Raw genomic sequence first — 14,021 nt, forward strand, 5'->3', positions numbered from 1 at the left:
AATAAACACAGTGTATCTATTTGGCTTGGAGTGTTCCTTTGAGTAAGGTCCCATGCACACGAACGTGTTTTTGCGGCGCAATCCACCCGCAAATCTGGTTTCCACGGTCCGTGCATTGCCCAGGAGCCTGGACCGCAAAAAGTTAGGACAAATCTTATTACGTCCGTGTTTTGCAGTCCAAGCTCATAGAAATGAATGTGCACGGCCCTCGATTTGCGGGCGGCCCGCGGGTGACACTCCGCAGCCGTCCGAGCCGAAAAAAAATATTTTTAAAACATCCATCCATCATAGCCTTTTAATAATCTATTTATCCATTTCTAAGTACTCAGCTTTTCACAGTCCCTAAATAGTATATAAATCAGTACTGTTATGCAGTTGCATCCCTCATTCCCTCTTTCCTAGTGCTCTGCCAATGAGTGTCAGTCTTCACTGCTGTTCTAGCATTCTATTCATGAATCAGGAGGAGCAGGATGAACAATGCTAGAAGTCCTGCATAGAAAGGAGCGTAAGACATGTGCATTTTACTATATAAAACATAATCTTGCAGTAAGTTGGGTTATTTACGTTGGCCTCCTGCATGAGAGGCAGAATGTGCACCGTCTAGGTGGTATAACATTCCTACTACACTCACATAGAGTTGTTCAAATATTTGAAGAGATCTTCAGTGCATTTGTCACCATGATGTTATTTGGCACCCTGGGGACATGTAAATGACCTGTGTGGTGACTGAATGGTGGGGGGAAGAACACAGGACTGAGGAAGGGGTTAAACAGATGGACCACCCATTGCAGCTGGCTAGAGACACACCAATAAATGATTCAAGATGTCTGACAAAGCTTGCACTGTGTGTATTGTGTGTCTATGTGGTGCAAATACTAAAATCCCACCTGGGTCATGTTCCTGAGGGGGGTTAAAATCTCCTCTGCCAAGACGTAGTAGTACAATTTCAATGGGAGAATCAGTAGGACCTGATCTAGAGGTCAAATGGGACAAATGCCCCAAGGGTCTTTACCAGTGTATCTAAACATTCCTATGCCAAGTACCCCCCTTCCCAACGAAATGACATCACATTAGCCCAGGGCTATGACCATACACTGTGCTGCTCTTATTAAGAGAACTTAGGATCTAGAGGACTCCACCACTTGGTCACCAACATACGTATCAGGGGGCCCTAAGGTCTCATGCACACGACTGTTCTGGTTTTGCGGTCTGCAAAATCACAGATCCTTTGAGGTCCATTTGACACAAAAAATTTTTTGTTGTGCATCCGTGTGTCATCAGGATTCACGGATCCACCCAAAAAATTATCATTTCACCTTGTCCTGAGATTTTGCAGTCCGGATTCGAGGCCCCAGCACGGATCCGTGAGAACCAGGGTCGTGTGCAAGGGGCCATAGCAATGAATGGGTCCGCAATTTTTATGCAAAAACGCAGATAAATTGCAGCCGCAAATGCACGGTCGTGTGCATAAGGTCTAAAACGGGCATCCAGATTCAGTGGCACGGGAGCCATAGTGGGTTTGAAGAGGGGGCAATCCACAGGTCCAGACTGCTTCCTACATGGCATGTTGCCCCAGTGTGCCAGTCACCAGAATTCACACGCAATACCCGTGCAAACAAAGCTGTTGTGTAACTTGGAGCCCGGGTGTTATAAATTACGGACAAATAATAACTACAATTCTCCATTGCTGAGCACACAGACGTTTCCTCTTTATAAATTGGGGTCACCAGCGTGGCGAATCTTATACAGTGATACGTCCCCCACTGTCATACAGCTGCATGTCTAAGCGTAGGGGGGGGACCCATTTCAAAGTTCAAAATGGGGGCACCTCATGTGTGGGCTTCGCCACCCGGTACAGAAGGCCCCATTACAGCTGCATGGTCTGCCTCCATGGTGCCAGGGGATGACGTCCACTCTTGGCCAGGGTATTTAGATACAGGGCTAGGCGAAGGACTACGACTATGACATTTTCTTTAAAACGTATTGTGAGAACTGGCGAAGACAAAAACGGATGGAGTTGCTCGTCGGGGCCGACAAAACCACCGCTTTATGTTTGCACTACAAAAATTAATAGCATCATCTGGTCGGTTGGTTTTTGGGCAACCTCCATGTTGCTGCCAAAAGCCTTTATAAATACGTCTTGGAAAGTAAAGTGACCAGTGGCAGCCATTTTGGTTCTCACCCAGCTAGAAACAGATATAATCGAGGTCTGAACAGAATTTTTTTTACTTCCCGACAGGAGACGATGTCTCAAAGGTTTTATTCACTGATGATATTTTTTTGGGGAGGGAAATACTAAAGTGTAATGCAATTTTTATCTGTTCTGTTGTTGGTTTTTCATGCAATTTTTATCTGTTCTGTTGTCGGTTTTTATGCAATTTTTATCCAATCTGTTCTCTTTCTTCTGCACTTATGACTTGCTCTTTAAGACCCTGTGGATTCCAGCGTCTGACTGCTGAGATCACATTACTCAGTGTGGATTCCCTTGTATTTCTACATTTGTATTAGGAAGATGGTAGCCGCTGTGAGTGGAGATCTACTGAGAACGACTATGTGATCCGCAAGATCTGATGAATCCCAACCAGATCCTACAGGGAGCCCAGACTATCTGCACCCCAGTGCATGGCCTGGAAGGAGCTCCTCTGAGTGTCACCGCCAAGCTGGCAGTAAGCAGACCCTGCAGCCCCCCTGCTAGTCTTCCCTTCTTCTGGCAGTCTTCCTCCAGTTCTCTCATTCCTCTCTGCCCCGTCTTGTGTGTCAGAACCCTATAAAAGCTTTATCCGACCTTCCAGGCTTCTCCTTCCCTAGAATATATTTTATAAAAATTTTCTTCAACTTTTCTCTTCTGGAAAGTTTGTCCCTACTTCATAAAAAAACTTTTCTGAGAAGTTTATTCCTAGTTTCTAAACTTTTCTGGGACCCTTGTCTTCTCCCGGCACCTCCAGCTATTGCCACCATGCTGCTGTTCCTCTTGGGCATATTGGTCTTCTTGGTGCCCCCAAGTCATTCGCAATATGAGCAGTACAGTTTTCGAGGCTTTCCTCGTTCTGAGATCAAACCCCTAAAGCCCACCTATGGCAAAGCCATGGAGCTGTATGAGGCGCAGTCCTGGCGAGAGGCTAGTCGTATGTTAGAGGCCAGCCTTAGGCTCCACCGACTGCTCCAAGACAGCGAAGCCTTCTGCGGTCAGAGCTGTATCGATGAATCCCAAATTCCTGGCCTGGAGGAACTGCAGGGAGATGAGGAACGTGGCGATTGGAAGCTGGAGCTGCGGTTGTTCGGACGGGTCCTGTCCCGGGCTGTGTGTTTGAGAAAGTGTAAAGCCACCCTGCCGGTGTTCCAGCAGCCGTACCCGGACAAGGAGACCCTAAAAGCCTTTCAGAGACGGGACCCCTACCAGTACCTGCACTATACCTACTTCAAGGTGAGACGTGACCGTGATGCTTTTCTTATATTATTTACCAGTATTTTCAGGCGAAAACAGCTCCTGATTTTCAGACGTTTTTGTAGCAACTCGCGTTTTTCGCTGCGTATTTTACGGACGTTATTGCAACTGTTTTTCAATGGAGTCAATGAAAGACGCCTCCAAAAACGTCCCAAGAAGTGTCCTGCACTTCTTTTTCGCGGGCGTCTTTTTACGTGCCGTATTTTGACAGCGACGCGTAAAATAAGGTTCACACAAACTCAAAAACGTCTGAAAATACGGAGCTGTTCTCAAGGAAAAACAGCTCCTGATTTTCAGACATTTTTTAAGCCACTCGTGATTTTCGCTGCGATTTTTACGGCCGTTTTTGGAGCTGTTTTCTATAGAGTCAATGAAAAACGGCTCCAAAAACGTCCCAAGAAGTGTCCTGCACTTCTTTTTCGCGGCCGTTCTTTTACGCGGACGTTTTTCAAAACGGCCGCGTAAAAAAGGGCCCGTCGGAACAGAACGGCGTTTTTCCCATTGAAATCAATGGGCAGATGTTTCGAGGCGTTCTGCTTACGATTTTTCGAGCGTTTTGAACATACCCTTACACCTCGTGGGAACAGAACACCGTAAAACCCATTGAAAGCAATGGGCAGATGTTTGTAGGTGTAATGGAGCCGATTTTTCAGGCGTAATTCGAGGCGTAAAATGCTTGAATAATGTCTGAAAACACTGAACATACCCTTATAGTTCAAACACTGGTTGTCATACGCTTTGATCCCTGAGAAGCAGATCTGCTGTTATGCGGTGGTACGAGAACACATTGGCAAATTTCAGGAGCCTGAGAGAGCTGGGTGACGACCCGTGCGGGAGCTGTAATGTTTGTTATGTTGGTTGTCACACTTTTTTTTTTTTTTTTAGATGATATAGGTAAGTAGTTGCTGAATAGATGGCACTCCCTAAGGCCTGATTTACACGAGCGTGTGCGTTTTGCGCACGCAAAAAACGCTGCGTTTTGCGTGCGCAAAATTCACTTAACAGCTCCGTGTGACATCAGCGTATGATGCGCGGCTGCGTGATTTTCGCGCAGCCGCCATCATTATGACACTCCGTTTGGATGTTTGTACACAGAAAAGCACGTGGTGCTTTTCTGTTTACATTCAGAGTTTGACAGCTGTTGCGCGAATCACGCAGTTCGCACGGAAGTGCTTCCGTGCGGCCTGCATGGTTTTCACGCACCCATTGACTTCAATGGGTGCGTGATGCGCGAAAAACGCTGAAATATAGAACATGTCGTGAGTTTTAGGCATCATTTACACGAGCGTAATATACGCGCGTGCTTTTCACGCGTGACGTACGCACCTATATTACTCTATGGGGCAGTGCAGACAGTGCGTGGGTTTTGCGCAGCGTGAGTGCGCTGCGTAAAACTCGCGACATGTCCTATATTTCAGCGTTTTTCGCGCATCACGCACCCATTGAAGTCAATGGGTGCGTGAAAACCACGCGTGATTCGCGCGTCAGCTGTCAATCAACCTATGGTTTACGTTTGTCTCAGTCAGGGCTCCGTTCCGACTGAAAGCTCAGACGGAAAGTCGGAACGGAAACCTGACGCCGATGTGAACGCAGCCTTATGTGTATGGCCAGCTTTAGGATGGAAGAAATTCAACAATCATATGATTAAAAGACCATGTGATGAAAAGATTCCTCTTGGCAACACATGATTTATTCTGAAAAACGCCATTAAAAAATGCAACACACATTGATGCCTCATTCACACAGCCGTGCCCGTAATCACGGCTGGCAATTGCGGACACCGACCGCCGTGGGCCGCATTTTCGAGCTGTTCTCATACTAAGTAGAGGAGCACGGCCCGTAAGATACGAAAAGTAGGACATGCTCCATAATTCCCAGCACAGTTCTACGGCACGGACACTTATCCGTATCAATACAGAAAGGTGTCCGCGCCCAATAGAACCGAGCGGGTCCGTAATTTCGGCCCATATTAGGGTCTGCAATTACGGAGATTTTTTACGGTCATGGGGCCTTACACCTTGAATTTGAAGAGACAAAAATCCTATGGAGGTCTAAAGGGAAAAAATGGTTTTTGCCCGTGCTTTTTCTAATCAGTACGTCGTGCTTTGCTAGGATGATCTTCTGGTAATTGAATTAATGTAGAAGTTCCGTTTTATTGGAAAAAGTCTGGGTGAAGGTGGATGCAGCGGACGTACGCGCCTGATCTCGGAGGCATGTGCTAATCATTGCCAGCAACACATCTGATTTTGTGTTTTCATGATCTCTCGGCTGAGGTCGGGACTGCCACGTCTCCAGACATGCCCCTCTCGAGGCTGCACACTTCATATCCTACAAGCAGTGTGATTCCCAAAATGCTTTAACCTGCAAAACTCCACTTAGAAATCCATCTGGGCTGGATATTACTGCTTAAAGGGACCCAAAACCTAAAATGTGCAATCTATTATTCCCCGTTATCAGCCATTTCAAGCGAAGAAACTGACCATAGTGTTTTTCAATGGGATTACGGACAGGACATCCTCAAAAATATCTGCCTCTTTGATCACTACAAAACTGGGACCCTGTCTGCATTTTATGCGGCAGTCTTTATATAAAGATCGCTGGAGTGAGATGCGCCTAATTTATTACCTATTTCATATCTCTGGCTGTCCATGCGCCAGAAAATCAAATATACTTCAGCCACGAGCAAGAGTAGATTTGCGCTATAATTTAAGCCACTTTCTGGCGTAAATGATAGTAAATTATTTGTTGAGCCGGAGGTGGGCCCCGCCCCTTCTGTAAAGCTCAGGTGGGCCCCACCCCTTCTGTTAAGCTCCTCCCACTTGGTTGGAAAGCGCAGTGAGCCGTGCAAACGACACAAAAGTCAACAATTTTGCAAGTAAAGTGCGACTTTTCTACGCTACAAAAATTACCCCCAGTAAAGTTGTGTTTTTTTTTCTTTAGACAGCGCCACTCCTGTCTACAGGCTGTGTCTTGTATTGCAACTCATCCCTTTTTTACGTGAGAGAATTTAAAACCAAAACCTATAAATGTCATACAATATATTGGTCATTGTGTTTTATTTCCTCACAGAGATATTGGCATTGTCGGTTTTTTGCGTACAGCCGCAGACTTATAGGTTGTCACCTTTGAATTTCAATTCAATGTTGGCCACTGATAAGAGGAGACTTAAATAATGATAAAAATATTCCGGAAAAAAAATGTCTTTTGAATAGTCAATAAGGGCCAGAAGTGACTGTCTCAAATTCAATCTCCCAAATTATTATTTTTTATATGTTCATAGGTCAAGCCTGTCTCCATAGCATATATGCAGGGCTGGTTCTATAGACAATGGGGGCCCTGGGCAACAAGCAGAGTAGCCACCCCTGTTTGCCACTCTAATACTTACATAATGCCACCATGGGTACGAGAGATGCAGGTAAAAACAAATGGATCTATATTGGCGCTGCTGCTTAACGTGGACAAGGTAAGTATCCTGAAGTCAAGTTTGAGTTTATGAAAACTGTTTAATCGCAACGCGTTTCAGCGCCGAACTGGCGCTTTCATCAGGCATCCAGTTCGGCGCTGAAACGCGTTGCGATTAAACAGTTTTCATAAACTCAAACTTGACTTCAGGATACTTACCTTGTCCACGTTAAGCAGCAGCGCCAATATAGATCCATTTGTTTTTACCTGCATCTCTCGTACCCAAGCGGTCACCTCGGCGACCGGCTCGGATCTGGCAGCAGCTACCCCGTGGACCCCAGCGCTGAACTCTTTTAAACCACACGGTGAGCATATATATTTCCTCCTATTCTCACCTCACCTTCTTTGATTCATACCAAGTGGCGCCGTGGCTCTTTTCTCCTTATCCTACTATAATGCCACCATATAGTGCATAAATTATATACAGCGCCCACATAATATCCCCACATAATACTGCAATTCAATTCCCAAATAATACCACCGTACACCTTCAAAAAAACTGAATAATTTTACTCTGCTCCCGGGATTTCCTATCCTCGGGGTCACCTAGGATATGGGGGCCCTGGGCAGTTGCCAAGTTTGCCACCACCTAAAATTGGCCATGCATTGATGAGTAAGAATAACATATCACATTTCTCCTCCCCCCCCCCCCCCCATATCTTCTAGATTAATGAACTGGAAAAAGCCGTATCTGCTGCCCAAACCTACTTACAGAAGAATCCTACTCATGAAATGACGCTGAGATACATGAATTACTACAAGACCCTAATGGAGGTTGATGAGTTTCTCATAGATCTAGAGGCTCAACCCTATGAGGTAAGAGGCTCTTCAGATAACGAACATATCAATGATATATTACCAAGATACACATCGTGCTACTCCGAAGAGGAGAATTATGGAAGCTTGGCCAAACAAGAGCGAATTCTGGTCAGTTCCCGGTTGTCCATTCAGTACTGATGTTGGATCTCCACCTATCTAGACATAAGAGGTTGTCTCGTATGGTATACTTATTTCCAATGGAGGATTTTATTCTCCACAGGGCGTGTTTGTCAAAGCCGTAAAGTCCTACAATGCTGGAGACTTTCGGCGCAGTATTGAAGACATGGAGCAGGCCTTGCCGTTGTACTACAAGGCGTACAACAGCTGTCTGACTGGCTGTGAGGGTGTCTACGAAATGCGGGAGTTTAAAGATTTCTACCCGGCTGTTGCAGGTAAGAAAAAGCCAATGTATTTTTTAAATTGTAGGGGGTGGAGCTGTGACAACATATTATACACTTTCAGGAAATAATGAGTGTCTGTCACCATCTCTTCAAGACACCTCAGGCCCAATTAGGGCTTATGAACGTCACAGAGGAGGATCGCTCGCTCTGGACCCCTTCTATGAGCTAAAGTGGAGAGCGGCCAAGTAAGAGTGGCTCCCACTTTTGCAGACCTGGCCCATCCCATGATCGGCCATTTATTTGACTGACGTTATACTACTATTTAGCTAGTTGTGACCAGCTGAAGCCGCGGGTTCCAGAAGCTGGACCTGCAATGATCGTCGAAGCCGCTGTTTTAGAGAAGAGATTGTCTTAATGAGAAACCGTGTAATGTTAAGTTCAACATTCTGTGCTGATCACTTTCCTAATAAATCGTTATAGCAGTCGAAGGTCCGTTTTAATATTACACTCTCCCAAATCCTCTGAATAGCTATAGAGTTCAATGATGAAATTATGTCTGCCTGTGGTCACCACTAGGGGGAGTTAAGGTGTTTACTGCATACAACATACATCAATCTCAGTATGCAGCAAGCTCCCCCTACTGGTGACCGCAGACCACCGGAATTTTATCATTAAACTCTATGGCTCTACAGGGTAATTAGAGCTCTGCATGAGAAAAATAGAGCTCTGATTTCTATAATGATATATTAAGAAACAAATTCACACAGAATGTTGGACCTAAAAACAACAGTGTTGCAAGGTGGAGATTTACTCTATCTGTGATTTTACTCTCCTATATTTTCCTCTTTTCAGATCATCTTGCTGATGTCCTTGAGTGTAAGGTGGAGTGTGAGTCCAACCTGACTCCTAACGTTGGGGGCTATTTTGTTCAAAAGTTTGTGGCGACCATGTATCACTACCTGCAATTTGCATATTATAAACGTAAGTGATACATTTCAATTATTTTATTAATTCCCTGACTATTCTCATATATATATATATATATATATATAGCAGAAGAAAATTCTACAATAGGATCTTTATCAAACTTGCTGAGTAGATGTGTCACTAGGCTTGATAAAGATCCTATTGTAGGATTGAAACGTTGCTGTCAGTTTGGATTGAATAAACCACCATTTTTTTCATGTTGGAGTGCTGCAAATTTTCTTCTGCTATATATCATTATACGTCCTAGGATCGGGACGTTTTGCTGGGCACCTGGTCGATTATTCATTAGTGAGTGCTGCTGTCTTCTTGTGTGCTATATATATATATATATATATATATATATATATATGAGAGAGATCTATACCTGCATATGCTTATTTACTGTATATCATTGTTAATTCAATACAAAAATCATATTATAAAAACTTCCGCACGTATGTTTCAGTTAATGATGTAAAGAACGCGGTTCAGTGTGTGTCCAGCTATATGCTCTTTGACCCTACGGATACCGTAATGCAGCAAAATCTGGCATACTACAAGTTTTACAAGGAGAAGTGGGACCTTGAGGATACGGATTTCAACCCTAGAGAGGTAACATTAACCCACCCAGAACCACTATCCATTTGATTCCAAATGACCGAACTATTTTCTTTTCCGTGCAACATCCAAAATCGCCATAGAAATGCATTGACTTACTCACTGATCAGCCATAACGGTAAAACCACTGACCGGTGAAGTGAATAACCGATTATCTCGTTACGATGGCACCTGACAAGGGGTGGAATATATTACACAGCAATTTACAGTCAGTTCTTGATGTGTTGGAAGCAGCAAAAATGGACAAGTGTAAGGGTATGTGCACACGGTGAGAATGCTCCTTCTCGTAATATACGAGGCGTCTGTGACGCTCGTAAATCTTGAGCTGCTCTTCATTGAGTTCAATGAAGAACGGCTCAAATTACGTTGCAAAGAAGTGTCCTGCACTTCTTTGTCGAGGCAGTCAATTTACGCGTCGTCGTTTGACAGCTGTCAAACGACGACGCGTAAATTACAGGTTGTCTGAACAGTACGTCGGCAAACCCATTCAAATGAATGGGCAGATGTTTGCCGACGTATTGTAGCCGTATTTTCAGGCGTAAATCGAGGCATAATACGCCTCGTTTACGCCTGAAAATAGGTCGTGTGAACCCAGCCTTAGGGTCTGAGCGACTGACAAGGGCCAAATTGTGATGTCTAGACGACTGGGTCAGAGGATCTCCAAATCGGCCGGTCTTGTGAGGTATTAGTAGTATGCAGTGGTTATTACCTACCAAAAGTGGTCCAAAGAAGGAGACCTGGTGAGCCAGGGTCATGGTTGCCCAAGGCTCATTGATGCACATGGGGAGTGAAGGCGAGTCCGCCTGGTCCGATCCCACAGAAAAACGACTGTAGCAGATATTGCTGAAAAAGTTACTGCTGTCTATGATAGGAAAGTGTCACGACATACAGAGCATCACGGCTTTCTGCGTTTGGTGCTGCATAGCCGCAGACCGGTCAGTCCCGATGATGACCCCGTCCACTGCCGAAAGCACCTACAATGGGCACGCGACTATCAGAACTGGACCATATATTTTTGGAAGAAGGCGGCCTGGTCTGATGATTCACGCTTTCTTTTTCCTCATGTGGATGGTCCGGTGCGCGTGCGTCGCTTACCTGGGGTAGAGATAAGTAGGGAATTTTGAGCTCTATATCGATAAATGAAGACCTATTCTGAAATTCAATGCACACGGCATTGAGGTGGCACTGGATATGAGGGGGCACTTTTCTGGCGCTGTTAGTTGGCTCACACTGGTGGCGCTTAGCCTCAAGTCTCCCCCAAAAGTTTCTTATCAAATAGGCACATGTATTTTCCTGGCAGCCCAATAACCTAGCGTGTTTGATGATCCAGCACCTATCCGGTCTGGTTAATGCCAGATTAGGGAAATTCTATTGAATATAAACCCGTCTGACTTTCTTTTTCTCTTTGAACAGGAAGCTCTGAGGTATCATAACCAGACCGCCCGGCACAAGGAGTTGCTGCAGTTTGCCCGAGATTTTCTCCACCGAGATGACGATGAGGTAAAAATAATTCAGTTTTAAGAAGCGGCAATTATGACCAGGTAAATATAGAAGTTCAAGCGATGTACTGAAGGATCTGTGTTATGGAAGCCTGCAATCACAGGAGCAAGGGACAAGAAAGAAAAAGTGGAGCTGTTGCCTATGGTAACCAATTATAAAGAAAAAGTAAAGTCATTGCCCAGGACAACCAATTAGATTCCAGATATCAGTTTTTAGTGAAGGCAGAATTTAAGGGGATGTAAAGACAACCCCTTTATTAAAACTAGGCCGGTATTATGAGCTGTTCTCCATTAATAATTTTGGCCCTTGCAGGTTAAAAGTAGCATTACATGGCGGCCATTCAGATGAGTGGACGTCCATAGAAGGCCGATCTGCCATAGAGGGAGCCACGCTTACAGTGCAGCTTTCCGTTCTGGCTCACATAGCAGGGTCCTTTGACGTCTATATGCCATAATAGGGCGATACGACCACTTTAAGTAGTGATCTGCTACAGGCAAAATCTCGTTGGTGAATGTCAGTTTTTATTGGTGGGGGTCTAGGTACTGAGACCCCCACCAATAGTCTATAGCATACACACCGCTAACCTCGCCTCTCCTAGCAGAGGGGGAAAAAGCTGATCAGTGCCGAGTGGCAAACTTCTCATCTTTGCGCTTTTGTACCTGTGTTCCCGCAACTGGTAGAGGTTTTTAGCACCTGGACCCCCACCAATCAAAAAATGTTAAGTACAAATAAAGAATCATTTTACCGATCAGACGGTTATTGGAAAGAACAGTCCAAAATTGTCCTCAGAGGATCTACAGATCTCACGGCCTGTATGCGGAGAGACCGTCTCACTTCCCACCGGCATGTTTCTCCGTCGTTGTTCGACTTGTAGTTCCACAAGCAAAAGCGTTCCCGTTTGAACAGAGCAGCAGGTCGCTCATGCGCACTGCCACTCTATTAATTCTCTATGGGAGCGCCAGAAATAGCCGAACGCTGTACTCGGCTATCCTACGGATTGGGGGTAACTTGTTCTAGCCGGAATACCCCTTTAAAGCTCCATCTCTGGTCACATTAGGAGCTTCCCTTTTAGATTCACTCAGATTTGGCCAATAAACCTAAACGAAAAAGGCCACCAGACAGAATTGTAGAGCAAGAAATCATAAAGCTCGTAATACCATTTACTAACCAGCGTAAAATGCGTTTCGAAGCCGGTGTGAATTCATCAGGTTCCGACTTCGAAACGCATTGTACGTTGATCAAAAAATTGGTTTTATGATCCTTTGACCTACGATTCTGCTTGGTGGCGCCAGATAGATCTCGCCTTTTTGGTTTTAGTGGATTGGTTTCTTGAAGTCTCTTACATGAGATCTGCAGGTGGAGCAGCAATCGCACTATCCGGAGGAAAACTTTTGACCCATAAGTGGATCCCGGAGTTGTGTCTGTTTACTGCACAACTCCGTTTTGGTATCGGAAGCAGATCCTTGTTCCTCCTCAAAAATAGACCGGGTCCAATCTATGGAGATATATTATGATGCACATATGAATAAGGGCAATGTTCACCAGTGTTTATTATGATGAGTCGTGGGCAGATATGGGGAAAAAGCCTCATCCTCCAGCAATGGAACAGATCAGCACCAGAACTCACCAGACGTTTTATTGCAGGTTGAAATTGGAACATTGCAAGACCCAGAACCGCCCCCATCTGATGCAGAATTCGAAGGGGAAGGCGATTATGAAGAAGGGATTTATGCCGAGTGGTGGACACAACCCAAATCTAAAGGGGACCAGGCAGACAAAGCAGAGTGAATGTAGGTGACAACCGTGAGGTGGACCAATAAAGAGGTTATATGGGATTTTAAAAAAACAACGCCACTCTTGTCCATAGGCTGCATCTGGTATCGCAACTCTGATACATACAATAGACAGGAGCAGCTATGCTTTTCTTATCTCATATCCGGGATATCCCCAAATCCCTAGAATATGAGGATATTCGTCGCCAAACATTCCTTTTTTGGGGGAAAAATCTGGACAAGTTAGTCCATGCCTCCACCGAGACCAAGCTGCCATGTGCCAATGTACCCCAGACATCTCGCAGTGCATTGACGGACCAAACCCTTCTTCATGAAATGTGGGACTAATCCATACCTGTCCTCTTTGTATGAGTCAGACTAATCTGAAGGCCACGATATATATATCATACCCAGGACCAGTAGGCTCATGCCGGCATTTTTGCGAAATGCAAGAGATGGACACACCCAGGAGCATTGTGTGAGGGTAAAACGTCTTCAATTGGTAAAAGGAGAATAATATGTTAATTGATATGGGGGGAAATAACAAAAAAGGGGGTTTCCAGTTTTATGTAAATAAAGCTTTACCATTATAGAATGAAAAGTTTGGTAACTTTCTAATATACTTTGTTTCAATTCAATCATCAATTTCTCATCATTTAAGAGCTCTGCTTGCGATCAGTGAAAGGGGTAATTTTGTTTTTGTCCAGAGGCTAAACAATGTACTACAATTGTATCCAATCTAGATAATGTTCTCTAAACACCCTTGACTCCAGACTGATACATTGTAGCAAACAGTGAGAACAGGAGACAGATTTGTAGCAAACTCTAAAGAGGGGTTTACACTGGGCGGTTATCGGGCAGACAAGGGTTCATTCAACGCTCGTTGCCCTGTTGTCGTTCATCTGCTGGTCAATCGTTTTTAAAAAGTAAAATATTTCGTATGAGGATGAGCGATCGGAGGATTTAGCGCTCGTCCCCATCCATAGCTCCTTGTGACAGGAGCAAATGACCGCTGATCAACGATGTCTTGTTCATGGGCGCTCGCTGAATCGGCCGATTATCGGCCGGTGTAAAAGAGCTTTAAAGGGAATGTGTCGC

The 14,021-nt window shown here is 44.8% G+C and overlaps 1 protein-coding gene across 1 annotated transcript; it reads left to right on the forward strand.

The window, feature by feature from the left end:
- Positions 1-2,464: 2,464 nt before the first annotated feature.
- On the forward strand, positions 2,465-13,561 carry P3H4 (prolyl 3-hydroxylase family member 4 (inactive)). Its single transcript, XM_075846800.1, has 7 exons — positions 2,465-3,424; positions 7,574-7,723; positions 7,947-8,118; positions 8,920-9,048; positions 9,500-9,645; positions 11,065-11,151; positions 12,796-13,561. The coding sequence occupies exons 1-7, from the start codon at positions 2,957-2,959 to the stop codon at positions 12,937-12,939; spliced, it is 1,296 nt and encodes a 431-aa protein (XP_075702915.1). The 5' UTR covers positions 2,465-2,956; the 3' UTR covers positions 12,940-13,561.
- Positions 13,562-14,021: the final 460 nt, after the last annotated feature.

Source organism: Rhinoderma darwinii, chromosome 13, assembly GCF_050947455.1.
Source record: "Rhinoderma darwinii isolate aRhiDar2 chromosome 13, aRhiDar2.hap1, whole genome shotgun sequence".
In the NCBI taxonomy this organism is placed as follows: domain Eukaryota; kingdom Metazoa; phylum Chordata; class Amphibia; order Anura; family Rhinodermatidae; genus Rhinoderma; species Rhinoderma darwinii.

What these genes read in the sequence shown, in the direction of transcription:
- P3H4 (XM_075846800.1), top strand. Translation starts at nt 2,957, where the DNA reads ATGCTGCTGTTCCTCTTGGGCATATTGGTCTTCTTGGTGCCCCCAAGT. An exon ending in TGCACTATACCTACTTCAAG is followed by an intron (nt 3,425 to 7,573) that starts GTGAGACGTGAC and finishes CATATCTTCTAG; the next exon opens with ATTAATGAACTGGAAAAAGC. An exon ending in TTTCTACCCGGCTGTTGCAG is followed by an intron (nt 8,119 to 8,919) that starts GTAAGAAAAAGC and finishes TCCTCTTTTCAG; the next exon opens with ATCATCTTGCTGATGTCCTT.